Source organism: Pteropus alecto, unplaced genomic scaffold (assembly GCF_000325575.1).
Source record: "Pteropus alecto unplaced genomic scaffold, ASM32557v1 scaffold213, whole genome shotgun sequence".
Taxonomy (NCBI): Eukaryota; Metazoa; Chordata; class Mammalia; order Chiroptera; family Pteropodidae; genus Pteropus; species Pteropus alecto.
Window position 1 is genome coordinate 5,924,333 of NW_006434829.1, and position 27,975 is coordinate 5,952,307.

General features: G+C 47.5%; 1 protein-coding gene across 1 annotated transcript; it reads left to right on the top strand.

The window, feature by feature from the left end:
* Positions 1 to 2,213: 2,213 nt before the first annotated feature.
* On the top strand, positions 2,214 to 27,781 carry CCDC63 (coiled-coil domain containing 63). Its single transcript, XM_006910080.3, has 10 exons — positions 2,214 to 2,287; positions 5,165 to 5,354; positions 10,563 to 10,682; positions 11,831 to 12,012; positions 12,793 to 12,974; positions 13,691 to 13,914; positions 18,942 to 19,016; positions 22,460 to 22,652; positions 25,335 to 25,538; positions 27,599 to 27,781. The coding sequence occupies exons 1-10, from the start codon at positions 2,229 to 2,231 to the stop codon at positions 27,751 to 27,753; spliced, it is 1,584 nt and encodes a 527-aa protein (XP_006910142.1). The 5' UTR covers positions 2,214 to 2,228; the 3' UTR covers positions 27,754 to 27,781.
* The last annotated feature ends 194 nt before the right edge of the window (positions 27,782 to 27,975 follow it).

Below are 27,975 nucleotides of genomic sequence, written 5' to 3' on the forward strand. Positions count from 1 at the left end.
ACCTAAATTAAAAGTCACTTTCTTTGTGGAGCCTTTTCCACTATTTTCCCTGGGTAAGATTCATAGCACCTTGAAGGCTGACTTATCACTGAATTCTTTACAGTGCTTAGTGCACAGTAGGAGCTTAGTTTGTGTGCTAAATGGATCTAAGTACTTTGGGCATGAGAACTCATTTGGTTGCAAGCGATAGAAAACTCATCTCAAACTGCTTGAAGAGAATGTGTTGATTCATGTATTAGACATGACCCAGAGGTATCTTCAGGCTTGGCTGTATGAGGGGCTCAGCTGATGTCCTCAAGGTTCAATCTCTCTTTATTTTGTCTTCTCTTCTCCATATTAACTTTATATTTCCATCCCCTTGCAGAGAAAAGATGGCTGCCAGCCCCTCCCAACTTCATTCACTTAGGTTTAAGTGCAACAAGAAATAAAGTCTCTCTTCCTGAGTGTGCAAGCTTAAGTTCCACCATTCACTCTTCTTGGACTAGCCAGGGTCGTGTGCCCATCCCTGAACTGATCCCCTAGGCCAGGGGGCCGGAATTATGTAGATTGGCCAAGGGTCTGGCACTCTGATTGGCCCATCCAGGGTCACATGTTCCAATGCTGAAGGTGGTATGGTGGGGTCAGCCCCAGGGGACAAAAAATGACCAGGACTATGTATGTGTGTGTGTGTGGTGGGGGTTGGGGGCAGGCTGGCTTCTCATGGGAAATCCTGGATATTGTTACCAGGAGGTAGAGGAATGCTGGACACCCCACATAAACACTCATTACACTGGACCTTCACCGTAGGCAACAACCTATACCATATCAGCCTCTGTTTACTAAGCACTTACCATGTGCCAGGCTCAGTGCCTAACATGCTCAACAACCCGTGAAGTGCCTTCTAAAATTTCTATGTTGTAGATGAGGAAACCGAGGCCCGCAGAACTGAAGTGACTTGTTCCAGGTTCGTAAGTGGCTGAGGAGGAATTTTTGCTGAGATCCGGTGATTGATATAAACAATGCTTTAAGCCACTGCACTGCAGGACCCCTCGGGGTGGCGAAGCTAGACATTTCTGCCTTAGGAATCTAATTCATGAAGTCTGAGATTTGGGGTGCAGCGGATCTCACAGCCCTGTGTAACTTATAGGGATAGCATCGTCCCCACCTGTGGTACTTACGGGCCAGATGAGGTTTACGTTATGACATGGTAAAATGGCTCTCATTACCACTGGCTCTTGCTTTAAAAGGTGAGGGGTGAGGGGTCCCCGACAGCTGAAGCTAGGTGAGTCTCACTTTAACCCCAACAGAGAACACACTGTCCTGATGCCCTTTGCCCCATCTTTTCTGGGGACACAGGGAGCAGGAGGGTAACTGACATGCCAGAACCATCTGCCCAGCTCCTAATAATAAATTGTGTGAGAAGCAGGTTTCAGGCAAACATTGCTTAAAAAAAAAAAAAAGAAGGCTCTTCTCACCCCCGGGCAGCCATCTGCCATGTCCCCCTCATGTGCCAGGCTGTGGGAGGAGAAAGGGACTGCAGGGCGTGGGGGAGGGAGAAGGTGCCACTAGGTCCTGCACTTCTAGAAGGGTGGCTCACAAGTTCTCTTCCTTTCATCACTGCAGACAGGGCACTGCAGAGAGAGAAAGGAGCACCTGCTGGCTTTGACCCTCCCGGGTCCGGTGTCTGAGCAGAAGGAAAGCACGATTCCTTCAAGATGCCGTTGGTAGGTAGTAACAGCTCTCATGTCCAGAGAGCGTTCTGTGGGTCAGGAGCTGTGTTGCCCACTGCACACCTATCAGCTCATCTCATCCTGACAACAAACCTATAGGTGCACGTTTGTAGATAAGAGACTGGAGGCTCAGAGATGTTAAGTGACTCACCCAAGGTCATACAGCAAAGCCACCTTTTCAGTATGCAATAATGAGGCCTATCCTCCTCTCCATCCTGGCAACCTGGGGCAAGGGGGAGGTTGCCATGTAACAGATAAGCAGTTGACATCACTCAGGTGTGGTCTTCCACCTCTAGGCTTGCTCTAGCCACCCCCTCCTGCTCTTTGCCCTTGAGCGGAAATGTGGGCTTCTTTAGTCACCTAACCTGTTACTTATGTGCAACCCGACCCCCTCCCTGTCTCACTCAGTCAAGGAAGCACAAGAGAAAAGACTCCGACTATCCCCAGGAACCTTCAGAGAAGACTAAAGAACAGCTGGCCGAGGCGGAACTTCGGAAGCTGAGGCAGCAGTTCCGGAAGATGGTAGAAAGTCGGAAGTCCTTTAACTTCCGCTCCCAGCAGAAGATAAAGAACCAGAAGTAAGTGATGGTCGGAGTTTTGTACTGAGTGAACTTGCAGAACATTTTTGGTTTGGTTCCATGGGGCTTGCCTTCCCATGTGGCCTCAGGCCAGGGATCTCTTTCTGAACTCAGTCTGGGGACCACTTGGGATAGCTTCAGTGGGGAGGGGAGATTTAGTGTCAGAATCCAGCGTGTGTCAGGGACTCCAAGGCAGCAGGGCTCAAATGAGAATTCGTTTCTGGGTCCTGTTTCTTCCTCCACATGGGTTTTGTTCTTCTCTCTCTGATTCTCAGCCCCGGCGGGCGGGAGATGGCTGTCCCCAACTATTTAGCTACCATGAGCCACGCAGAGAGACTGTTGTGAATCATTTCCAATCCCCAATTCCCAGGAGAGGGAAGGTCTGGCTCGGCTTGGGTCAGGTGTCTGCTCCTCGTCCAGCCAGCTGCGGCAAGGGACAGGGGACATTGGGCCATACATAGGACACAAAATGGCTATGGGTGTCATTCCCATGGTTCTAGCACTGGAGGTGGGGAATATTGCGAGAAGGGGAAATCACCAGGCTTTGAACACCCCGAAGGATGATTCCTGTGTGTACATTCTTATGGGATCTGCAAGATAGACTATTTGAAACTGGGTTGCCCTAGAATTATGGTGTATTTAGTTTCTTTGGGCAGTGGGAAGGTGTTCTCTGGGGTTGAATAAACAAACATTAAACAGGCCCTCTTAGATTTCCTCTAAGGGCATGTTATTCCTTAGCTACATCCATAACATCTATACAGGCAGAAACTGCCCATTATTAGAAAGAAAATCTTAACCGTTAGATGATGCGCCAAGTTCAGAGGATAGGGAAAGGGGCTCTGTAGATTTCCCATGGATTTGACCACTGCTAGTCCACATGGGAATCTTCCTGAGTTAGAAAAAGGTACCCTTTCTCAAGACACTTTACTGCCATCTGTTGGAAACATTGTCATCATGTCGGGATTTTGTTAGAACAAGACAACGTGTCTCTTAGAAAAGTGTAATAAATCAATAAATCAATGGTGTTTTTTTAAAAGGCAAACTGTGCTCCCTTGGGCTGTGCAGTCCACAACCTGGACGTCTGTGCCTGGTGGCCTGATTCACAGTCTACCCCCCGGCGGGCATCAGGAAGAGCTCCTTCCTTGCGTGTCTCTGACAGTTTTTCTTGAATCACCCTTTTGCACCCCACTTTGCCCTGCCTCAGTCCATCTGATCTGGAGGGAGGCGGAAGACTGGAGATTTTCAGTTCTGCAGAGTGCAGCACCTACACACAGGGCCGGAGCATGGGTGAGGGGAGCAAGGCGCCTAGAGGGCAGTGTTTAAGGAGGTGCTCTTCCCCAGGGCCGACCCTGCACCTACCACCGAGAGCGAAGGGCGCCTTAGATTTGGGGGCACCTCATTTACCTCGCTGCAGCCCCAGCCTTGCCTACAAAACAGACAGGACTTCCTTTTGCTTTGACTGATCCCTCTGCAAGCCTCGCTCTGGGGACTCTTGTGCTCCCTCTCTCTCTCTTTTTTCTTTCCACCTTAACAAAGACCCCCTTCCAAGAGGGACTTGAGTCGGAGAAGCTGGAGAGAGAAGCTCCAGCTGTCAGGTTTAGAAGATGAGGTGTGCTCTAGAGCTGGGTGCACTAGCCACACATGGCCACTTACATTTGCAGTTAATTAAAATAAATAAAATTTCAGTTCTGCAGTTGCACTAGCCACATTTCAAGTGCTCAAGAGCCACAGTGCCTGGTGGGCGCTGTCGGACAGCGCAGCTGAAGACCTTTTTCATCACTGCAGAATGTTCTGTTGGACAATGGTGCTTTAGGACAGTGGTCAGCAAAGAATGGCCCATGGGCCAAGTCTGGCCAGCTGCCTGTTTTTGTGAATAAAGTTTTATTGGAGTACAGCCATGCCTGTTCCTTTATACATGGTCTGTGGTTACTTAGTTGAGTAGTTGCAACAGAGACATCTGGCCCACAAAGCCTAAAATAGTTACTCTTTGGCCCTTTATAGAAAAAGCTTTGCAGACCTCTGCCCTAGACAGTCTCTGCTGTTCTAGCATGGTGCTTCCAAAATTCTGATGGTCATATGAGTCACTTGATCTTGTTACAAAGCAGATTCTGATTCAGTAGGTCCCATGCTGGGGCCTGAGTGTCTCCATTTCTCCAAGCTTCCAAAGAACATTGAGGCAGCTGGTCTGCAAACCACTCTGAGCAGCAGGGGGTGGGGGAGGGCAGGTAGGGTGCCCAGAGTTTGCCAGAAACTTGGCTTCTGTGCCACTTCCAGTTGTGCCGTTGTGCAGTCACCCAAGCCTTCCTTTTTCTTTCTGAAATCCCTGTTCGTCCACATCCCCCACCCACTCTTCTCCAGAGTAGACAGAGGGAGAGAAAAGGGGGGGACTCATGTCAGCCAACTTAACAAGTCATTAGCACCCCGAGTAGAGAAACTGGTGGAGGTTAGAGGTTACTGTACATCTCTGCGTTGATGCAGAATTGAAAATTCTGTCCAGTGGGCTTGCCTCTCGTTATCAGAGATAATTGGCTGTAAAGTCTGGAAAGTCTGTACAATCAGGCCAATGCCAGTGAACTGGAGGCAACAGAACGTGAGGGTTCCCACCATGTCCTGATAATGGGTTTCAACAGGCACAACTGCAAATTGTTCCCTAGAGAAAAATTGCCTCTCAGAGAAAGGCAGAGCAGTGGAAGTTGCAGTGAACTGGGTTGCAGGCGATCTGAGTTCGAGGCCCGGACCCACGGCTTGGGCAGATCCTTTCCACTGTTCAGGTGGCAGGTGCCCCTCTGAGATTCCTTTCATGGGGAAGGAGTCTGGTGTGTCCGACCAAGGTAAGCCCTGGGGTTTAGGGTTCCTCATGCACTGCTTTCCCAACAGGGAGAAAATCAAGACCCTGCAAGAGGAGCAGGATGAGATCACCTTGCTTTTGGGTCTCATCAAGTCTTCCAAGAACTTGGATCTGAATAGGAAAAACTACATGGAGCTGCGTTTCCTGCTGCAAACCAAGGACGACTACGAAGCCTTGATTAAATCGATGAAAATACTGTTGGCCGAACTGGATGAGAAGGTATGGTGTTTCTCTTAAAGGGTCAACCAGAACACAGGGAAAGGGGAACAGGCGGGGGAAGTAGCCATGATGTCGTAGGCCAGATTTGACACTTCCCTTCCTTCCCCGCCTTGACTTTTCTAAAGGTGACTGTGGTCACTGTCTCCACCACCTGTAACCCCTGATCTCCCAGCCCTATTGATCCATTTTTCCACTGCGATCTCCAGTGCCTCCCCGCTACACTTAGAATAAATTCCCAAATCCTTACTGTATCAGTGAGGAGATATTAGGTTATGCTACAATAACAAACATCCCCCACACCAAACTCAGTGGTTCAAAACAATAAAGGTTTCTTCCTCATTCTTGCTTCATGTCTATTAGGGATTAACTAAAGGCTCTTATACTGTCTCATCCTGGGACCAGGCTGATGGGGTAGCCACCATTTTGAACATTGCCAGGTTTGTAGAGAAAAAGCTCTGGAGAGTCTCACACTGGCACTTGAGTGCTTCAGTGACATGTGTCACTTATGCTTATGACTCATTGGCTCAAAATAGTCTACCAAACCCATAAGCACCCTAAATATTCATACCCAAAGCAGTCGACTCTACCCATCAAAAGAGTCCAGGAAGCGTAGCCCTTCCATGAATCCAGAAGGCAGAGAGCTAGAGAGATTTGCTGGATAGTGTTAATAACCATATCTCTTACTATGACTTGAAAGGCCCTGTATGATCCAACTTCTCCCTACCCCCTGGCCTCATCCCACATCATTCCCTCAATTTACCTCACCCCAGCTGCAAAAGACTCTTTTTTTCAAATATGCTAAGCCTTCTCTCACTCAGGGCCTTTGCATGTGCTCTGTCCCCGCTGCACCCCACTAGCTCCTTATCCTTTAGATCTCAACTTAAATGTGACTTTCTCAGGGAGACCTGAGACCTTTTCTCTGCCTCCTCTTTAGTTTAAACTTACCCCCTCCCCTTTATTAGTCAGACCCCTGGCCAAGAACAAATCACATGCTCATTAGAATACTTTGAGAATTTTATGAAGAGATGGTTTACAAGGGTATGAGCATGAAGTACGGATGTTGAAGCACTGTGGGGTGAGTGACAGTGGGCAGGAACCTGGAGACAGGGAGCAAACAGGGGGATAAGTACCCCAACCCCACTTTCTTCTAACCCTCTGATCCCCAGGGCAAGGGAGCCATTGTAGATGCTTCCCAGGTCAGCCACCTGGGGCGCAGAGCAGGGCGAGCAGGGTGGAGAGTGGGTCTCAGAGGCAAAAAGAAGGTCACAGCACACCCCCTTACTCTCTTTCCTGGCACCCCCTTCATAGCTCTGCTCACAGTGGTGATCATGCCTTAGTACGGGTGTCGTCTAATGTCTCCTTACCCTGTCAACTCCATGAGGACAAGGACCATGCCAATTTTGTTCCCCACCATACCCCCATGCCTGTTCCAGTGTCTAGCACTTAGTAGGTCCTCACTAAATATTTGCTGACTGAATGAATCTGGAAATCTCATTGCACCTTTCCTCTGCTTCAGATTCCTCAGTAATTTCTGTCATCCTTATGATAAAGACCAGGCCCCTCAGTGCTGTTTGCAGGCTCTGCAGCCAGCTTTGTGTCCCACCTGCCTCTGACCTTCGTGCCTGCTCCCCTCCTCTGTGTTCTGTCCACACTGGCTGCCTCTGGGAGCCACGGTGCTGTCTCTCGCTTCCAGGCCTTTGCACGCACTGTTCCCTCTTGCCTGAGGTGCCCTTCCTCACCCTGTCCGCTTGGGGAGCTCTTATTTGGGTCTCAGCTCAAACACTGCTTCTGCAGAGTAGTCATCCCGTTATCTTTCCCTGCATGGTGTTCCTACTGTGTGTGTCCACAGTACCTTTATTCTCCTAGGGCTAGTCACTGTCCCCTGCAGGTGGCTGACACTGTGCCTATAGACTTTCCTGAAAGCGTGGGGATAACTGAAGGGAGATAAACTCAGGAACATAACAGGATCCCAGGTGCAACTCCTGGAATTCCTCAGCCCGAGCTCTGCGGGGCCGCGGCCGGCCTCCGCCTGCCTCCTAACGTTGTATTTTATCACACCGAGCCTTAACTTCCCTCGTCTCACTTCTGGACTGTCCTCAATGGGAAACCCAAGCCCCTGCCTCTACACAAACAAGAGCACACCAGCTTGTTCAAAATGACAATGTCCCCTTCATTCCCCTCCTGCCTTTACTCACCAGGGTTCCAAAAAAAGGCCTCAGCTTCAAACCCTGAGAGGAACATGCACCTGTGATGTGCTCAGGAGCCAGCACTCGCCAGTCCTTAAGGGAACGTTTTATCCAATAACAGTTCTGTAAACTTTTAGAACCTTCTAGGATGTAGCATGAGCCAGCTGTCCTAGATGGGACTAAATATTGAGCAGAAAATCTAGACATTTGCCTGAGTGTGGACTGAAGCCACACCGCGGGTCGGCTGTGTGTGCTGTGTGCAGAGGTGACTTTATCCGCTGTGCTTGTATGAGAAACGATGGAATGAGCACTCTGGAAAGGCAGCAGGGGACGTTTGAGCCAGGAGAACGTGGCTGGAGTTACAAGGGTACAGAAAGACACTAAAATGCTTTCCTGCCCGCCACAGCAGGGTGTAGTTCACTTATTTGAAGTCACACTCTGTTATCCTCATGGGTGAAGGTCGTGGCATATCAGTCAGAAATGCTTTTGGCTGCAGGTAACATCCAGTACCCAGCCTAGAGGAGCTTGGACCAAAAGGATAATTACTTATCATTTATTTTTAATAGACTTTTAATTTGGGAATCATGTTAAATGTACAGAAGTGTTACATAGGTGGTACAGAGAGTCCCCGCACCCTCACCCCCTGGCATCCCCTGATGCAAACACCTTACCCTACCCTGGGTCATTTGTCAAACCTAAGAAATTAACATCGGCACGGTACTATTAACTGAACTACAGACTTTCCTCTGATCGCTCCAGTTTTTCCATTAACGTCTTTTTACTGTCCACAGGCCCAGTCCTGGACAGCACATTGCATTTAGGATATTTTTACTTAGCAAGAAGTCCTCTGACGCAGGTGGCCTCAGCATTGTTTCACCTGCTTTAAAAGGTCGTGGCAGCCACACCTTCCCTGCACCCCGAGGCTGCATCTTTCACCCCCTCTTTGCTCTGTCTGTGTGCCTCAGAGGAGGGCGCCTGTTGCCTTTCTGCCAGGCCCGTCCTTTCATGAACACCTGGCTTCATCAGTGACCGTCCTCATCGTTCCCTTCTTCAACTGCTCTTTCTTTGTCTCTTTTATCTGAAAACAAACAAACAACAACAACAAAACCCCGAAAACCAAGCACAAACAAAGAACAAAGTAAAACATAACACCGCGGCAAGTTCATTACTGCCAGCTTTGCCCCTGTCTAGCAGCGTTTGCTTTCTGGGGTAGGCACTGTCTCCAGCACCACTCCCAGTGGTAGACGCAGCATCCCTTGCACTGAAACTTCTGTTGCCAGGATGGCCAAGGACCTTGGCCTCCAAACCCAGTGGCTTCGCCTCAGTTTCCAGCCAGAAACTTTGAATCTGTGAATACCATGCTCTCCAGCAGGAAGGGACCTCCCAGATGCACAGCCCATCTGTGGATCCCCTTAGGATGGTGGCTCTTAAACCTGTCATTCCCAACACCCATCTCCTTCCTTTCTTCTTCCCTGCCCCCCTCCCTCCTTCCACTGAATTATTGATTATATACAGTTGAGTACACACCTTAAAGGTACAACTTGATGAATTTTTACATATTTATACACCCATGTAAACATCACCAAGATCAAGACATAGAACATTCCAGCACCCAGAAGGTCCCCTCAGTCCTCTTCCACTAACCACCCTCCAGGGAACCCCTGTTCTGACCCCTGGAATCATAGATTCAGTTTGCCTGCATATAAAACTCCATATAAATGGCCTCTTCTAGTACATGCTCTTCGTGTCTGACTTCTTCCACTCAGCAGTTACTGCTGCCAACACCCGGTTTTGACAGCAAATATTTTACAGTGCCTTCACGATCCTGAAATGAAATTCATAGATGACATAATCCTTTACCCTACTTATCCTTTTAAATTATTGATGCCCTAATGATAATATAAAGTAGAAATAAAACAAAGTTATTTATCCTGAAATTATTTATTAAATATTTATTTACATAAATGCGGAGTTATGTATTTTGATACATGAGTGTTCCGGTCTGACTTACCTAGGATGAAGCTAGCAAACTGTTTCTGCAGAGAGACAGAGTAAATATTTTGGCTTTGCGGGCCACATTGCAACTACTCCACTCTGCCTTTGTAGCAAGAAGACGACCACAGACAATAAAGAATGGGCATGACTGTGTGCCAATAAAACTTTATTTACACAAATAGGCAGCGGGTTGGATTTGGCCGAGAGGCTGTGGTTTGCAGACCCCTGGTCTAAAATGTAGTCAGAAGCATGTTATCTATATGCAGAGTCACTGAGAACTCCACCCTGCAGACTGATTTGGCCTTGTTTTATCTTCAACTCAAAGAATATGATCCAGATTGTGCTAGTGACATGATTTCCAAAATGGTGACCAACTCTTTGTAAAGTTCCAAACAAATCAAAGAGCATTCTATTGATTTATACAGTGACTACCTTCCTGGATAATTCAGTATCTTTTAGAACCGAATGAAAAATACTGTGTGTTTGTATGTAGAAGACAGTTTGATTCTGGGTACAGATATAAAGAGGTTTTTCACCTGAGTAACATCCAGAGGGGCACTGGACATTTACAAGGGATGGGGGACAATTCTTGGATGTTTGGTGCTGTCTTGCATGTTGCAGGATGTGTGACATGTCATGACCCGACCACTAAGTGCCACTAGCGTCCCATCATTGCAAGAGCCAAAAGCCACTCCACGAGGTTACAGAAGGCCCCCTGGGGAGGGACGGTGCCATCTCTGCCGGAAGCCATGGCTTTGGGGTAAGATGTAATTTATACCCACAGGTGAGTGAAATTACATACACAGGTGAGAGCAAAAACCCTAAATTGCCTCATTTTACTCCAAACTGGCCAAGACCTAGTTGAATTGAGCACACATCCAAGAGAAAAATAAAAATTCCATTTATAGGAAAAGATAAAACATTGCAGTTTTGTTTTAGCACATTTGAGTTAGTAAACTGTTGAATTTGTACCCATACAGATGTTAACACAGCTGGGTTCTCTCTCTGTCTCCTCCCCCCTTTTCAGATTGTTCAAATGGAAAAAAAGATTGTAAACCAAAAACAGATCTTCACAAAAATACAGGAGGCCAATAACCCTCGGAAACTGCAAAAACAGATCCACGTGTTGGAAACCCGTTTGAATCTCGTACGTAAACTGTTCTCTGTAGCTTTGCAAACGGCTCTGCCTCCCTTTGCACAGAGCAAAAACCAGCCTCTGAGGAGCTACTAGCAGATTATACCCACTTACTTGGTTGACTCAGGAGATGGTGCACTGTTGACTGAAAGAATGAATTAGTAAATATGTGCAGGATTTAATGACGAGGTCTGTAGAGGTCAGCTTTCTAGTTAGAGGTCTATACAGATTTTCTGTTTCTTCCTGAATCAATTCAGTAGTGCTTTGCTTCTTTAACATTGTACATCTGATCTCGGAAGCTAAGCAGGGTCGGGCCTAGTTAGTACTTGGATGGGAGACCACCTAGGAAGACCTCACGTGCTGTAGGCATAAAAAATAAAATAAAAAACAAGGGATTGTAAGCTGACAAGGTCTTTGCAATCTGTGAGGTCAGCCAAGGGTTGCCTCGCCTAAAAAAAAGAAAGAAAACTAACAGAAGCCTTACATCTGATCTTGGAAGCTAAGCAGGGTCGGGCCTGGTTAGTACTTGGATGGGAGACCACCTAGGAAGACCTCACGTGCTGTAGGCATAAAAAATAAAATAAAAAACAAGGGATTGTAAGCTGACAAGGTCTTTGCAATCTGTGAGGTCAGCCAAGGGTTGCCTCGCCTAAAAAAAAGAAAGAAAACTAACAGAAGAAGAAAAACATTCTACAAAGCACAGGACAGCCCCCACTACAGAGACTCACCCAGCCCAAAATGTCAGCAGTGCTGGGTTTGAGAAGCCCTGCTCTAAAACAGCCCCGTCCCAACTTTTTTCATGTCATCCACTTGTTGAGGAGACCAGGTCAGCTGTCCTGTAGAAAGTTCTACTTTCTGGATTTGGCTGGTTGTTCCTCATGGTATCATTTAGCTTGTTCTCATCTCCCCTACAATTACTGAAAACTAGAAGTTGTGTATAAAAGTCGTTGAGAAATCTGATATCCAGGAAAAGTAACTTGATGAAGGCCACTGTGCCAGTTGGTGGCCAACTCAAGCCTCTCACCCAGCACTTAAAACCACTGTTCTGTGGGCCTGGGTGGGGGGTGGGGTGAAGACCTTCCAGTCCTCTGGATACCTTCTGGGAGCTTCTTCAATGCCCCAGCACGGAGGCCCATTTTTGAAGCACAGCCCTCCCATAGGTCACCATACACTTTGACAAGATGCTGACCACTAACGCTAAACTCCGGAAGGAGATCGAGGACCTGCGGTACGAGAAGGCTGCTTATGACAACGTCTACCAGCAGCTCCATCGGCGCCTGTCGATGCAGAAGAAAACCATGAATACGGCCATTGAGCAGTCTTCTCAAGCCTACGAACAGAGGTGGGCTTTGGGAGAAACCCTCAGGGCAAAAATGTCTCTTAGCCCTGAGCTGAGCAACTAAATTGCTACTCTGGGCCACCACTACCCTCTGTGCTTGTGTTCAGGAACCTTAAATCATCATCATAACTCTGAGCACTGAATGTATGCCAAGCATGATGCTAGGTGCTCTGGGTAGTATTTCAACCCTCACAAGTGCCCTGGGAGTTATATCCCCATTTTACAGAGCAGGAAGTGGAGGCTTAGTGTGCCGATATGCTTACCTGAGATCCAGGCAAAGGGCAGGTGTGGTGGAGCTGAGGTTCACCGTGTCCTCCAGGCACCGCTGCCTCTAGTCCTAGACGGTCCTCAGTCCGGGCAATCTCCTGGCTTCACACTCGCACTGTGAAGAGCACACGTGTTGGAGTCAGCGAGACCCGGGTTTAATCCTGGCTCCGTCACTGCTGCATTGTTGTAGGACCTATTTAGGTGGTAGTGAAGAATAAATAATATATGTGCATAAGGGAGTGGCTGGGACATAGTAATCAACAAGTAGCAATGGTGCTGATGATGACGATGGTGATGTGCGTGATGGTGATGATGATGATAGAAAAATGACTTCCTGGGGGTGGTCTAGAGCTGGCAGCTCCTGACATTCAGGTGAAGAAGGTGGTTCCTCCACTCCCACACACCTTCATGATTAAGAGAAGTGATGGTCATTGGCAGAAAGGCCCCTGGACCGGTGGGGAGAGGGGAGAAGGGAGGACGCTCTAGACCCTCAGGCTCTGTGCCCACTTCATGCAGACTGGAAGCCATGGCTCGGATGGCGGCCATGAAGGACCGCCAGCAGAAGGACATCTCTCAGTACAACCTGGAGATCCGCGAGCTGGAGCGTGTCTACGACCATGAGACCAAGCTCAAATCCTTCCTGCTCTTCAAGCTAAATGACCGTATGGAGTTCGAGGAGCAGGCCAAAAAAGAAGAAGGTACACACCCCTGAGGGTACAGGGGACCAGGTCTTAAACCACGCTGAGAAGCTTCATCCCACGGATGGTGGGGAGTCAGTGTGTAAAGGGGTGATGTGGCCAGATGTGTCTTGAGAGATCCTTCTGATTGCCACGTGGGGGCCAAATCAGAGAGAGAAGATTGAATTCAGAAGAGCTGGGGCTATTGCAGCCATCCAGGCTGGAGAGAACAAGGCTTGGAGAACTTTCTTGGTTCTAATCCCATGAATTTGCCAAGTTCTGAGCCTCTCTTAGGCCCTCTGTTCTCAGAGCTTCCTCGACCTTATCCTGCTCAAATGTCACCACCTTTGAGAAGACTTCCCTGGCCGCCTAACTCCCCCATCACAGCACCTGATGGGTCCCCTCTGTTGCCCAGGCCCCAATGTTAATTAGATTTCTCTTCCTGTTTCCTTGGATATCTCTTCCTTAGATATTTTTGTCTTATTCCTCCACTAAAATCTTTGTGGGACAGAGATTTTGTATCCACAGAGCCCAGCACAATGTCTGGCACAGTAAGTGTTCAGTTAGATACTTGTAAATATCTAACTAAGGAGTGAAGCTCCTGCCCCATGTCCTGGGAAAGTCTCACCCCCGCCGCCCCAAGGCACAGTGTTAACAGCCTATAGCACATCTCTCTCCCTGGTACTGCTCTGAGCAGCTTTCTTGTCAGACTCACTGTTCTGGTTTTTTCTTTCTAGCTCTCAAGGCAAAGAAGCACAGGAAGAAGAGGAACAAGGGTGAGAGTTTTGAGAGCTACGAGGTGGCCCACCTCCGGCTGCTGAAGCTGACAGAGAGTGGGAACTTGAATCAGCTCATTGAGGAATTTCTGGCCAAGGAGGATAAGAACTTTGCTCGGTTCACCTACGTCACGGAGCTCAACAACGACATGGAGATGATGCACAAGAAGACACAGAAAATCCAGGTCAGGGCAGCTCTTCTTTTCTGGGCCCGAGGCTGGCCCACGCTCACAGCAGCCTTTTCCAAAGCGGGCTCCTCGGAACACTCCCTGAGACGCTCTGCTGCAGAAAGGGCCTCAAGGTCAGATCAGTTTGGGAGGTGCTGTATTTCCCCCAGTGCTCCCCCTATATACATACGTTTAAGGTGGTCATGTCCCCTCGCCTCAAGTGACATGTATACTCCATGGCATGTTTTATAATCCAGGGTTTGGTGAACTATAGCCACAACCAAATATGGCCTGTGGCCTGTTTTTGTACAGCCCACGAGCTAAGAATGGTTTTTATCTTTTTCAAGTGTTGTAAGAAAAAAAAATAAAAGAGGAATATGCAAGGTAAACCATATGTGGCCTGCAAAACCTAAAATATCTATTTCTGACCGTTTGCCTTAAAAACTTGCTGACGTCTGTTAATCACTAGCTTCACAGAATTGAGACAAGGTGGTCAATTCATCTTGGAGAGACCTGATGTACATGAGCATAGTAAAGGCCCTGACAAGTCCTGCAGTAAGAAACCTGTTTGCCTTTGTTGAACCCATGATTTCCCAAACTTAATTGGCAACCTAGACTATTTACTCCCCAGAGCATGCATAAACAGCCTTGAAACGGTCTGCACAGGTTAGAGTCTAAACTCCCTGGTGTGACACTCAGGTCTCTTCATAATATGGCTTCGACCAGTCGCTGCAAGCTCAACTCCCATCATGACCTCTAAGGCACCCTCTGCAGCAGCCCAACCAGCTGACCCGCACATTTCCTCCTCCGAGGCTTTCCTCTCAACAAACCCCTGCTTTTCTTCAGATTAAATACTGCCCATTAGTCCTTTCCCTGCATGAATGTCACCTCCTGTGGGAATTCATTATTCCTCCCTCCGAGGTCCCTGTGTTCTGTTTATCTGATGAAAGGAGCCACTTCCTTTTGTAATGTCACTGTGTTGTAAATGTGAGGCATGTATGCTGGCTATGTGCAAGTAGATAGTAACTAGATTTTGGTGAAAACATTTTAACTTGCTAGTGACGAATTAATTTTAATGAGGATTAGGAAAAATATAGCTTGCAGAGCAAACTCGTGACCTGAATATTATTACTCAGTGTGATAAGTAATAACGACAGTAAACAAATGATAAACATAGCAAAACAGAATTTGGTTGATATAAAGAAGACTATTAATAGATAATAATAACGTAGATAATAGTATAGGTGGCATGCGAAGTGGTGGAAATGGAGGTGGTTCTATCCGTTTGGGTTGTCACAGGAAACAGATGGCACAATCATATGAGTAAATCGAGGTGAGTTTTTTAACAGGGGTCATTTACAAAGGCCTGAGGAAATTAAGGGAGAGTGCAGGACCAGCAAGAAGAGAGGGCTGGTGAGGGGAGGGAGTAGTTTCTGGAATCGGGAGAGAGATGTGGAGAAGGCTGTCTGTGTGTCTTTCTGGGGGAGATGTGGCCAAACTAGTGACTTGCCAAGGTGTGAACATGTGCCTGCCCCCCAACCTCACGCTCCTTCCACCCTGTGATCTCCAGCTGGTGCCTCTCCGTGTCTGGGCCCACCCGGAGCCAGAGGGCCAGGTTTGGGACAAGTGTGCCTGATGAGAGATGGCCAGATTCCCGCCCTTTCTGGGTCTCAGCCTCCATCTGTAGAGTGACATACTTGGACTAGAGCAGTAATTTCCAAACTTTTATTTAAAAAAAATCTATAGAACATTTTTTGTTTAAACCCAGGCTATGAGGAAACACCAGTATTTAAACAGATATAATGGAGCAGTTCCAGATGAAAGGTGAAGGTGGGATGGGTGACCGGAGAGGGTGCCTGGGACCTTCCATTTTGCCTTCTTGTGGCACTGCTGCTCAAAGTAGGGTTCAGGTTAAAAAAAAAGTTAAAAACAATTAGGATCCTAACATCTGACTTCACCTCTACCTGGAGGGCTAGTGTCAGAGGTTGTAAACTGGATGAATGCTGCCTTCATTCTTCCTTTTCTTGGTTTTTCCCCCCCAAATTTAAAATTTATTAGTTGCCAACGTTTAAAAATCGGAATCTTTCACATGAAGATCTGGATTTCTGGTTCCTCCTGGAAAATCAGATCTGACAACTCCAGCCCACATTCCCCAGGGAAGCTGAGTGCTGCTTTTCCTGTAAACCCGCCTCTCCCTCCTTTACCAGAGCAGCTGGGTTTGAGTTTGGAACCTCCGGTTTAGGCGCTTCGCCACTGACCTCTGGTGGCCATTCCAAGTATTGCAGGGAAGATCTTTGAAGGCAGATCTGAAGGAAGGATGGAGAGATGATGCGTCTGGGAGTTGGCAGGACTCAGAATTCTCATTTTCCAGGAGGGAGCACGTTGCTCCCAGTGCAGTAATAGAGACAAGCCTAGCCGGGAAATGGCCCCCGGACTGGATCGACCTAGACCTTCCGCAGTCATCATGATGGTCCCTTCTCTCTTAGCTGCACAGCCAGTCTCTGATGTTAGGACGGGGGTGTCTGACGAGGGACAGGCAGGCCCCTGCCCTCGCTGGGCTTCAGTGGGTTTCCCCACTTGTAGAATGATGTTTGCACCAGAACAGTAGCTCCTGAGCTCCTTTTTGAAGTTACAGAAGTGGGCCTTTTGGGGCTTAAATAGAGCTGCAAATTCCTGTTGAATAAATCTTGAAAACGCTGATTTCCAATGAGAAGCCTTCATATTTTTTAAATCTTAGAAGACAAAGATATGCTCATTGTAGAAAATTTGGAAACTGCCTAAGGACAGAAAGAATTTTTAAAATCACCCATTATCCCGTTGCCTAGAGATAGTCATTGTTGATATTTTGATATATTTCCTTCTGACATTTTGGGGGGGGGAGTGATGCTTTTAAAACTTAACATAGTGATTATTAAATAGTATATGTAAAGTTGTGTATTCTAATGGAAAATGTGGGTTTTTTGTTTTTTGGTTTTTTTTGGTTATTCAGCCAGCAAATATTTATTGAGCACCTGTTATGTGTCAGATACTGTTCTGGTCACTGGTAGTGTGGCAGTGAACAAAATGAAAAAAAGCCCCGTCCTCATGGAGCTTCTATTCTGGCAGGGAGAAACAGATAATAAACAACAATAAACAAGCCTAATAAATACAAAATTACAGAGTATATCAGAAAGTGAGAAGTGGTGTGCATAAAAAATGAAATGGAGCAGGTTAAGGGGGGTTCTGGAGCCAGGTGAGGCCATGGGCCGTTGAGAAGTTAAGATCTGATCAGACTTGTAGGTGAGGGAATAAGCCGTGCAAAGGTCCTGAGGCAGGAAAGTGCAAGCGGGCTAGCGTGCCTGCAGTGGAGAGAGAGAGAAGGGAGGGGGAGGAGATGAGGTCAGAGAGGGGAGAGATGTTGTGAAGTTGGGGAGAACACATTTGCAGAAGAGTTTTTGGTAGTTACTCTGAGAAGCAGGAGCCGTGGGAGAGTTCTGGGCAGGAGAGAAACACCACCTATTCAGATTACCAACCCAGTTAGGAAAAAACTAAAAAGTATAAATAAGAATCTCACATCAAGAAGAATCCCATCACCTGGGCGTCACATTTATTAATTGTTTTGGTAGAGTTTCTTCTTGGGTTGTTTTTCCTTTAAAGATGGGAAGGCTCACTTCCTTTAAATATTTTTTCCAAAATAAAATTATTATTTTTGTGATTAGAAAGATAATATATGTCTGTGGAAATGTAATGCAGAAAAATATAAAGAAAAAAATACAAGTCACCAAAAACATCATCACTCCAAGTTAATGCCCTTTAATATTTTGGCGACATTGCTTTATGAAGGCAGCATGCCCTCAAGCCTGTGCCTGCACGCACACAGACACACACACACAAACACACAGACACACCCAGGTGGACCCCCACAGACATACACACATACACACACACACACACACACACATGCACACACACATCTAGATACCCATGTATAGAACTGGGCTCATACCAGACAGTTCAGGCTGTTTTGTAAACTTCTTTCCCCAACAATTCATCATAGGTACCTCCCAACATCATCTATGTTCTTTTTAATGGCTTCTGGGGACCCTGGATGCTCTGTAGTAGAATCACAAGATGCTTCTTAAGAATGCAGGCTCTGTCCCATACCTACAAACCTAGATTCTTAGAGAATGGGCCAGGAGTCTGCATTTTAACAGAATTTTTATTTGAGACCCTTTCCCTCCATGATATGGATGGACCATCATTGATTTAACCGACTCCCTATCAGTAGACATTTAGGTTGTCCCTAACGGGGGCCATTGTAAATAATGACACAGTGGACAACCTTGAGCAGCCACCTTTGCCCACTTGTCCTGTTATTTCCATAGGACAGATGCCTAGAGATGGACTTGCTCAGTCAGAAGCTGTGTACCTTTTCTACCTGGATGTGGTGGTCCAGCCCAGGGGTTCCCAGATCTGGTCCCTGCACCAGCAGCGGCAGCATCCCCTGGGACCTTGTTAGAAATGCACAATCTTGGGCCCCACCCAGACATACTGGATCAGATCCTCTGGGAGTCGAGCCCAGCATTCTGTTTTCACAAGCTTCCAGGTGATTCCGATTCATGCTAGAGTTTCAGAACCCCTGCTCTGGGGCTATTACCATAGCCACTAACCATATGTGGCGATTTAAGTTTAAATTAAATAAAATTTTAAAATTAGCTCCTCAGTGGCACTAGCCGCATTTCAAGTGCTCAATACCCACATGTAGCTAGTGGCCAGTTCTCGACGGTGTGAATAGGAAATTGCCACCGTCGCAGAAAATTCTATTGACCACACCATTCTAGACATTTCTCCAAGTTAATGAACCATCCACCCTCCCATGCCCTTCCTTTTAATTAGGAAGCATCAGAAAAAACCTCCAGGGGCATAAGAGGGGCTCAGGGGATCTGGGGCTCTTTGAATTGGATGATTTCAGTTCTCATCAACTCCTCGAGGCGCAGGCTTACTTTCAGGCGTGGCGGGGAGGGGAGCACCCACTTTCCCTCACAGTCTGTTTCTCTCCCGAGCAGAATGAGATCATCCTCTTGCAATCCCAGCAGAAGTCGTCACAGGAGGACAGCCGCTCTGTCCTGAGACAGCTGGAGGTAAGACCAGGGTGAGGAGCGAAGGTCGTGGGAGCGTCTGTTGTCTGTTTATCTGTCAGGCAGCCTGTCAGTTGGTTCCCAGGGAGAGTAAGATATCTGCCCCATGACTGTCTACTGGCCTGAGTCAAATCCTGACAGGTCCTAACCCTTTGTCACAGGCAGCCTCTGCTACAGGTATTGCTGCAGAATTTTGTCCCAAGGCCTCTTTGTCTGTTTTAAGTATTATTCCACTTCAGTGAGCCTCACCCAGGCTCTTGTGCCTATAAAGTCATCTCAGACTGGCAAATTCCAGACAGATCTCTGCTTCAGTCTTTTCTTCTCCCCCTGCCCTGTCCTGTCTATGGCCTGTTCTCAATCGATAATAGTAATTACAAACATCTCTTGAGCAATTACTACATACCAGGCACTAAACTAAGTGCTTTGCTTGCCCTATCTCATTTAATTCTTACAACGGCTCTATGAAGTAGGTGCTGTGATCTCTCCATTTTGCAGATGAGGAAACAGGTTCAGAGAGGTAAAGTCTCTTGACCAACATCATGGAGCTGTATGATCTTTGCATTGTATTTAGCTGCTAATAACAGGGACCCAAAATAATAGTGGCCTAGGCAAGATAGAAGTTTATTTTCTTTGTTAAGAAATGAGTCTGGAGATAGGCACTTCAGCGCTGGTCAGGATGTCATTGGTGACCCAGGCTCCTCCTTTCTGGTTTGCCATCCTCAGTGTGTGGCTTACCTTCCCAAGGATGCCTCATAGTTGTATGGCTGCCGATGGTCCAGCCATACGTATATATTCCAGGTAGGAAGAAAGTGGGCGAGGCATTTACAAAAGGCCTTGCTAGCTGAGTCAGCAGCTTAAAAGTTCCTCCCTGAAGTCTCAGCCATGAATGACTTAGGTATTTGTACCTCACTGGCCATCCCTATTGCCAAGGAAGGTTGGAAATACAGCTTTTAGCTGGGCACATTGCAACCCCAAATACAATCAGGGTTTTGTTATTAAGGTGTAAAGGGAGAATGAATAGCAAATGTCTGACAAAGATATGAACTCAGAGAATTGACTGCAAAGTCCCATTTTAATCCAATAATTCCTCTCCCAGGGAGCTTGCTCCTGAGTCATGTCCCTTCCCTTCCCTTTGACTTATTTCCATTCTTGGCATTTGCCTGGTCGACTGCAATGGCAGTGCCATTCTCTGGCAGGCCACTGCAGGGCAGCAAAGGACAGGCTGCACACTGAGTCTCTGCTGCTCAGAGAGGCCTCCCCCAGGAGTCTGAGTATGGGGAATTAGCCTTTCCAGGCAGGATCCAAGTCCAAAGAGACCCTCCCCAGGCCGGGCTCATGCCTGGGGTCCCATTTCCTCGGCTCAGGGTCACTTGGCATCCAGATGCTTTCTCGGGTTTGGGACTGGTGCTGCTCTGCATCGCGGGGGCAGCTTGGGGAGGCTGACCAGGAAACCCCAAGCATCTTCCCCACCTTTGGCTGAAGTCCTTCCATCAACTTTTTGTTCCTCTGGCTTTGACATGACTTCTGGAGGCTCCTTTCAAATGCAAATGCTCTTAGGGGAGAATTTGTTTTAACAGCAATGGGCTCACAAGGGGCTTCATAGCTCCTGCTAGGATCACTTCCATCTGCTCTGTTCCTGGGACCTTTCCACACACCTTCCATTCATCACCTCCTGCCCCTCTGGGGGAAGTGGTGGGGCCAGGCCCTTAATGGGAGGTTTTTGCATAGGAGTGAAGCTACCAGGCCCTGGGAACAAATGCTTGGGTGTGATTCTCAGATCTAAGTCACTTCCTAGCTGTGTGACTTTGAGAAAGTGATTAAACCTCCCTGAACCTCAGTAAAATTGGGGTAATGATCATCCTTATTTCATAGGGCTGTTACTTCCACCTTGTTACTAATAATTGCCCAAGGTTAGGCACTTAGACACCTTGATACAGGGGAGCTAAATACAAGTTCACTTTTCTCCTCTGACTTTAATATTCCTCATCTGAAAACTGGGACAGTTGCAGGGATGAGTTGAGATGGTGCATATAAAGTGCCTGGAACATTTTAGGTGTTGGACCTGTGTTATTACCATCACATCAAGCTCCCCTTCCTTCCCCTCCCCCTTTTTAAAAAATCATGTGAGCTTTTAATGCATCTATAGAATGAGAGGGCAGGCAGCTCTTGCTGTCATGTGAGGCAATGCAGCCCTGGGAACTGAATATTCTAGTAGTCAGGATAGAGGAAGCTGCAGGGTGTGCTGGTTGAGAGACAGGTTGAATCCTGGCTTCATTCTCCTGGCTCTGTGCCTCAGAGCCTCAGTTTTCTTGCCTGGAAAATGAGGGTGTGGATGGCGCTGACGCCTTGGAATCGTTATTTGGGACAGAGCATGCAGAGCCCCGGGGACTGGGGCCGGTCTTCACAAGGCCCACTCCCCCTCTGCATTCTGAGCACTCAGAAAGGCCGGAGGCATTTGGAGCACTCACACAGAGCAGTGATTCTCAGCCCAGGCTGCCAGTCAGACTCACCTCGGAGGCTTTACAGTTCGTGGTGCTCAGGCTGCACCCCAGGCCAGTGACTCTGAACCTCTGAGGCTGGGGTCTGGGTAGCAAATATTTTAAAGCTCCCAGGTATTAGTAACTTGAAGCTGAGATTGCGATCCAGTGGGCCTGCAGAGGTTCTCAGACTTCATCGAGCATCCAAATCACCTGGACATTTGTTAAAACGCAGATTGCGGGGCCCAGCCCCAGAGCCTCTGGTTTAGCCTGTCTGGACTGCAACCCAAGAATTCACATTTCTAACAAATTCTCTGGTGAAGCTGACTGGGACCCCACTTTGAGAAACACTGGGCTAGAGCAATGTGTTTAAACTGTGAGTGGTGAAATCAATTGTTGTATCGCAACCAGCATTTAAAAATAACGACAGAAAAGAACAGAATAGAAAATATTGGGATACAAAATAAGAATATGGATTTGTTAAACTTTAATTTCATTCGATTTGTAAAAAATTAATTTCATTTAATTTCATAAACACACATACACACATGTATGTAGGTAGGTAGGTATGCATTGGGCTGCAATGTAAAATGTATTTCTTCCTGTGGGCCACCATTTTTAAAAAGAGCCACCAGCTTTTAAAAAACACTGTAATCCAGTACCCATGTAGACATATATACATATACATATGTAAAACAAAACTTACATTAAATAATTACTTGCCCTTATTACCTACAATGCATACTAGTATTTTTCTCTGCCTTTCTTTCTGTTCTATTTAATTTTTTAAGGTCGATTGAGGCTCGTTAAATTGATCTCGCACCCTCTCTGAGATTTGAAAACTGTAGTTCAGAGACCCTAACTCCAAAGGGTCCTAAACCCTCCTCCCCACTGAAAGTCTTCATGGGTGGGCTGAGCCCAGGGGGGCAGCCTTGCTGACCTGGGGTGGGAATCGGGGTCTGCCACCAGGAGAAACTAAAGAAGACCACGGAGGAGGCGGATAGGTATGAGAACAGCTACCAGGAGATCAACAGGACCTTGGAGAATCTCAAGGGCTCGGTAGAGAATTTGTTTAAGAAGATAAATTGTGACGCCACCAAGATCCTGGTGCAGTTAGGGGAGACGGGGAAAATCACCAACGCCAACCTTCCACAGTACTTCGGTGAGTCAGTCGGGGCCCACCGAACTCATGGGAACTATTGCCAGAGCCTTCTGTGACCAGGCACGAGGACTTGTTCTTTTGGTAGTAGTGAGCCCGGTGGTGAAGCGTGTGGGCATGGATTCCAGCCTGCCTGGGTCCAAATCCTGGTTCTGATCTACTAGTTGTGTGACTTTGGGCAACTTTCTCAATCTTTCTGTGCTTTAGTTTTTCATTAAAAAAAAAAAAATGAGATGGAAACCAATATCTACCTTATAAGGTTGTTGGGAGGATTGAATAAATTAATAGTTCTTGGAGAAAAACTATGTGATCATCTCAATAGATGAAGAAGCAGCATTTACTGCAATTCGACATTCATTCATGATGAAAACTCTCAACAAACTCAAACTGGAAGGAAACTTTCTTAGCCTGGTTAAGGGCATCTACAAAAACACGTACAGCTAACCTCATACATAATGGTGAAAACCGAATGTTTTTCTAAGATCAGGAATAAGGCAAAGATGTCTGCTCTCTTCACTCTTACTCAGTATTGTATTGATTTTCCTAACCAAAGTGACAAGGCAAGAAAAATAAATGAAAGGCATACGAATAGGAAAGGAAGAAGTACAAGTGCTCAGACCAGTGCCTGGCATGTAGCAAATGCCTGTTAACTAAAACACACATTTGTAGTCACAGGCCCTGAGCTCAGAAGAGGGAGGGAGGAATGCACCTATAGATCATTACATTGCGGTGTGAATGGCTTCCGCTGCTCTTACAATAAAACCTAAGGGTCCTAATGATACAATCTGTATTTCGGAGTTTCCTACCAGCTTCAGTGATTTGCTAGAAGGGCTCACAGACTCAGCTCATAGTTGTACTCAGGGCTGTGATTTATTACAGAAAAGGGATACAAAGCAAAATCGGCAGAAGGAAAAGGGGCATGGGGTGAGGTCTGGAGGAAACCAGGAACAGTCGTCCAAGGGTCCTCTCCCAGTGGGGTCACATAGGATGTGCTTCATTCCCGGGGCAATGAGTCGTGACAGCACATGTGAAGTGGTGTCAACCAGGGAAGCCTGTTGGAGACACTTGCCCAGGGTTTTGACTGGAGGCTGATTACCCAGGCACCTCCAGCCTGGCACGTACCCAAATTCAGACTCCCAGCAAGAAAAGCAGATGTTAAGCATAAACCACATTTTTTTTGTACAAACAGTTTGGGCATAGTGTGAGCTGCTCTTCTCAGTTACTGGGGGTAGGATCCTGCTTACAATCCATCTCCCTGCTGCCCGTCTGCGGCCAGCCTGGTGAGCAGGCCCTTCATGAGACAGCGGTCAGGCTGCTGCATTCACTTTTTCCTGCCCACAGCCTATTGGGGTCTTCAGAGCCTGACCCCTGCTTACATTTTTCATCTCCTCTTGCTCTCCCTCCTTGCTCACCACCTCCAGTCACACTGTTCTCCTCTCTATGCTTCCAACCCTTCCCGCAGTTCACTCCTCAGGGCCTTTGCATGGGCTGTTCCCGGCATTCTCGTCCAATGCTCAGATTTCAGTTTAAATGCCTTCTCTCCAGCAAGGCCTCCCTCTCTGCCCCATCTGAAGCTGGTTCCCCACCCCCACTATTTATTCTGTCTCACGGCAGTTCGCTTATTTAACATTCACCCAGTTCGTCTCCGTGTACAAATAGTTCTCACCATCTCAATCTGTGAGGTTCTTGAGACGTGATAGCAAGTTCCAGATGCAAATACTTGTGGTCCTTGATTTACAGAGAGAATAGCAGCAGTATGGGTAGTATGACTTTTTTTTTTTTTTTTTAATTATCCAAATCCAGTAGTTGCTGAATTCAGATAATGAGCATCTGGATAGTGAGGGAGACAAGTATGGATTTGTTGAGTGTGTGTTCCTCTCCATCCTCCTGTACACACTGAAGCTTAAGAGCTTCGTCAGGACAAGGACTGCATCTTTGATGTCGTTTTGTTTTTCCTTCATGCACCTATAGCCTCTAGCACAGTGCCTGGCACGGTAGGCCTCCAGTCATCATTTGTCGAATGAATGAATGAGCATATGAATGAATGAATGAATGAATCTGGTGACTGCATGGAGCTAAGGAACACAGCAGGAGGGCAGCTTCCCCAAACTCGGCAGGTCAGAGAAACATTCCCGCAGGTGGCAAGGCTTGACCAGAGTCTTAAAACGCCCATAGGGATTATTCAGGGAAGGGTGTAGGTAAAGGCATTTTAGGCAGAAGGAACAGCATGAGCAAAGGCCCGGAAGCCTGAGGCAGAGAGAGCACTGAGTAAAGGTCAATAGTTTAAGTCAGGGCTGCCCGTGCCTCTCAACTTTTGGTGTTTCTCAACCTTCTTTTCATTATTGCCTCCTACGGAGCCTTTTTAGACATTCTTTTCCTAAATGCCCCTCCTCATGAAATTTTAATACTGTTGATATACTGTATAGGTATTTTTGTCCTGTGTATCTGTATTTTATACCTTACAGTGTCATGAGCTTTTTATTTTTGCTTCTCAAGAACCAAAATTTGCCCTCTCAGGGTGGTACTGCCCCCTCATGAATTTATGGTGTAACTCAAGAGAAAACCTTTGTCCTTATAGGAGCTCATGACACTCACTTCCTGTTCTTTCCCTTCCTCTCCAGTGGGGGGCGCCACTGGAACCAGGTCTCTGGGCAGCCATCCTGGTTCTTTTGTTTTTTTCCCCAGCCATCATTGAAAAGACAACCAACGACCTGCTGCTGTTAGAGTCCTACAAGCGAATCCTGGACATAGAAGGGGCAGAAACCGAGCCCCCGCCAGCCTTTGTCAACCCCTTCTGGGGCGGCTCTGCCTTCCTCAAGTACGCAGAGCCCATCAAGGTCAACCCACCAGTGCTTGGGGCTGACCCCTTCCATGACAAATTGGATGAAGGTGAGTTCTCTCTCTCCCTATCTGTGGGGGTCGCTGGGTCGGGGTTCTTAGGGAGCCTGTGTCCATGAGGATCTGTAGCATTGAGCCTCAGTTACCCTCTTTTTATGAGCTTCATGGGCCCATCTGTTCCATGGGTACTGTCTTGGCCGTGGCCACGTGATGTGGTTTGCTTAGGGATGCTTCTGCTTACCATGCGGTTGCCCAGCCATGAATCCTGAAGTTGAGTTTTCCTGGATATTGTTTTAAAAATCACGATTACTTTGTGGCCATTTAAAATGACCTTAAAATGTCCCAAATTTCTAAATTGGCAGGTAATGGACTCATAAGATTAGCTGATCCTGTCTGTCACCCTCACCCTTGAGTCTCACTCTACCCATGACCTCCCTTGGCCCAGCCCCATCCATGGTTGAAGCAGCAGCGGCTTGGTTCCTGCTAGAAGCCTTAACTGGGGCCCTTATGGTCTTCCTAATTTTCGGAGGCAGAAGCTCATGACACGCCCCCTCTCAGCAGAAACCAGCCCTTCTCTCTGAAGGTGGGGATATAATCAGGCCCACCTGGTTTCTGGAGGAAAGTTTGGTGACACCTGTGGAAAGCCTGAGCCATGGATATACCTGTTAGGCCTATAATTTCACCTGTGGGAATTGGTCCTTCAAGAAAAACTTATTTAAGGTCTAAGATGAAGGTAAGAGAATGTTCAGTGCAGCTCCAAACTGGAAACGCCTGAAATGTCCACCCATTGGAAACTGATAAATAAGTTATGGCTCACTCATCCTTACAGTGGAATACCATGTAGCCTCTAAAAGGAGTGCAGTGGTATATAATACATATGTATATATTCAGTGGTTCCAAACAGGAGTGATTTACCCCTCAGGGGACTTTTGGCGGTGTCGAGATATTTTTTGGTTCTCACACCTGGGAGGAAGCCCCCCTGGCCTGCTGGTGGCCCTGGATGCCGCCAAATACCCTACAGTGCACAGGACAGGCCTTCACAACCCTGATGTATAATAGGGAAAGGGAGATAAATGCGCTGAGAGAGGGAAGAAAGGAGGAGGAGGGGAAAGAGGAGGGAGGGAGGGAAAGAAGTAGAGAGGGAGAGAAGGAGGGAGGTGTCTCGATTATGCATGTGAGCACAAAGGACGAGTCGGCTGACTTACAGTGGATATTTCTCAGTGGTGGTTTGCAGAAAACTTTGCATTTCTAAGTTAAACAAATTTTGTATTGTTTAAAATTTTCTTTTACAGTGACCTTGAGTCACTTTAGTAATCAGAGAAAAAAATAGATTTTTTAAAAAAACTGCCCCACTTCTCTGAGCAGCGTTTCGGATGTGCGGGTGTGCCAGGGGTGAAGGGTGAGCGCTGCCAGCACGTGTGCACGCGTGCGCCTGCCGGATGAGCCGAGGCCACTGGCACCTGCGGGGGCTGGAATCTGAGTCTGTGTCAGCCACCTTACACAGCTTCCCTTGGCATTTTGAGCTCCTAAAAGAGGGGGCTGGCGGGCCACAGATGCTGGTAATGCCGTCCTCACAGGGTCAGGAACTTACAGAAGATGTCTTCACTTCCATCCAGGGGAGTTTGGTAGACACTGGGCTCTCGCTCGGCTCACTAGCCCCCATGGTTTGTATGTGTGAATTAGAAGAGGCACCCCTCTGGGTAGATTCGTGAGGAAAAGGTGCCCCTTATGGTAGACATGGCTTGGCAACCAAGTGGGGGCTGGATTTCAGCCCCTCCAGTCATCTGTCTCTCCCTGGTCACCTTTGTGCAGTCTACATTCTGAACAACTGTACATGGTGGCCCTGTGTCCTTGAGATTAAACCAAACTCACCTGGGAGAAAAAGGTTATTGTCTGGGCATCTCTGAGAAGTTCATCTCTGCCCATCCTCCCCCTCCGTGAACCCGAGAATGTTTGTACTCCAACCTCCAGCATTGTGGGGGAACCCTAAACCAGGCTTGGGCCTCCTCACCTTAGGTACCTGTGAATGAGGCAGAGAGTACTGTCCCTGGGAGGGAAGTGTGTTGGGCTTGCTTTCCACACTCCTCACCTGAGTCCTCTGTTTGGCACAGTGGAGCAGCCCCTGGACCACGACAGCCTTCGGCAGATGGTGCTCACAAACTACAGCATGAAAGTCTCGAAAAAGGACTCTCGGACAACAATACACGCGGACGGCATCTCTACGAAAGGGGATGATCTGAGGCCTAAGAAGAAGATCGCATTCTGAAGTGGATGGGGCCACATTTGTACTGTAACTAGAGAGAATAAATGTTTTGTTCCGTAACCCTCATGCCCCTGCACACTGCCTGCTGGGACACAGGGGCCTGGGAGCCACCCAGGCCTGGGCAGAGGAGCAGGAGGGGTTGTGTTCAAAAGCCAGCTCAGGAGGCAGCGGTTGTGTGAGGTCATCCTGGCCCCTGAGAACCTGAGATGGTGATCAGCATAGATC

What these genes read in the sequence shown, in the direction of transcription:
- CCDC63 (XM_006910080.3), top strand. Translation starts at nt 2,229, where the DNA reads ATGGTAGAAAGTCGGAAGTCCTTTAACTTCCGCTCCCAGCAGAAGATA. An exon ending in TGGAAACCCGTTTGAATCTC is followed by an intron (nt 10,683 to 11,830) that starts GTACGTAAACTG and finishes GCCCTCCCATAG; the next exon opens with GTCACCATACACTTTGACAA. An exon ending in AGAAGACACAGAAAATCCAG is followed by an intron (nt 13,915 to 18,941) that starts GTCAGGGCAGCT and finishes TCTCCCGAGCAG; the next exon opens with AATGAGATCATCCTCTTGCA.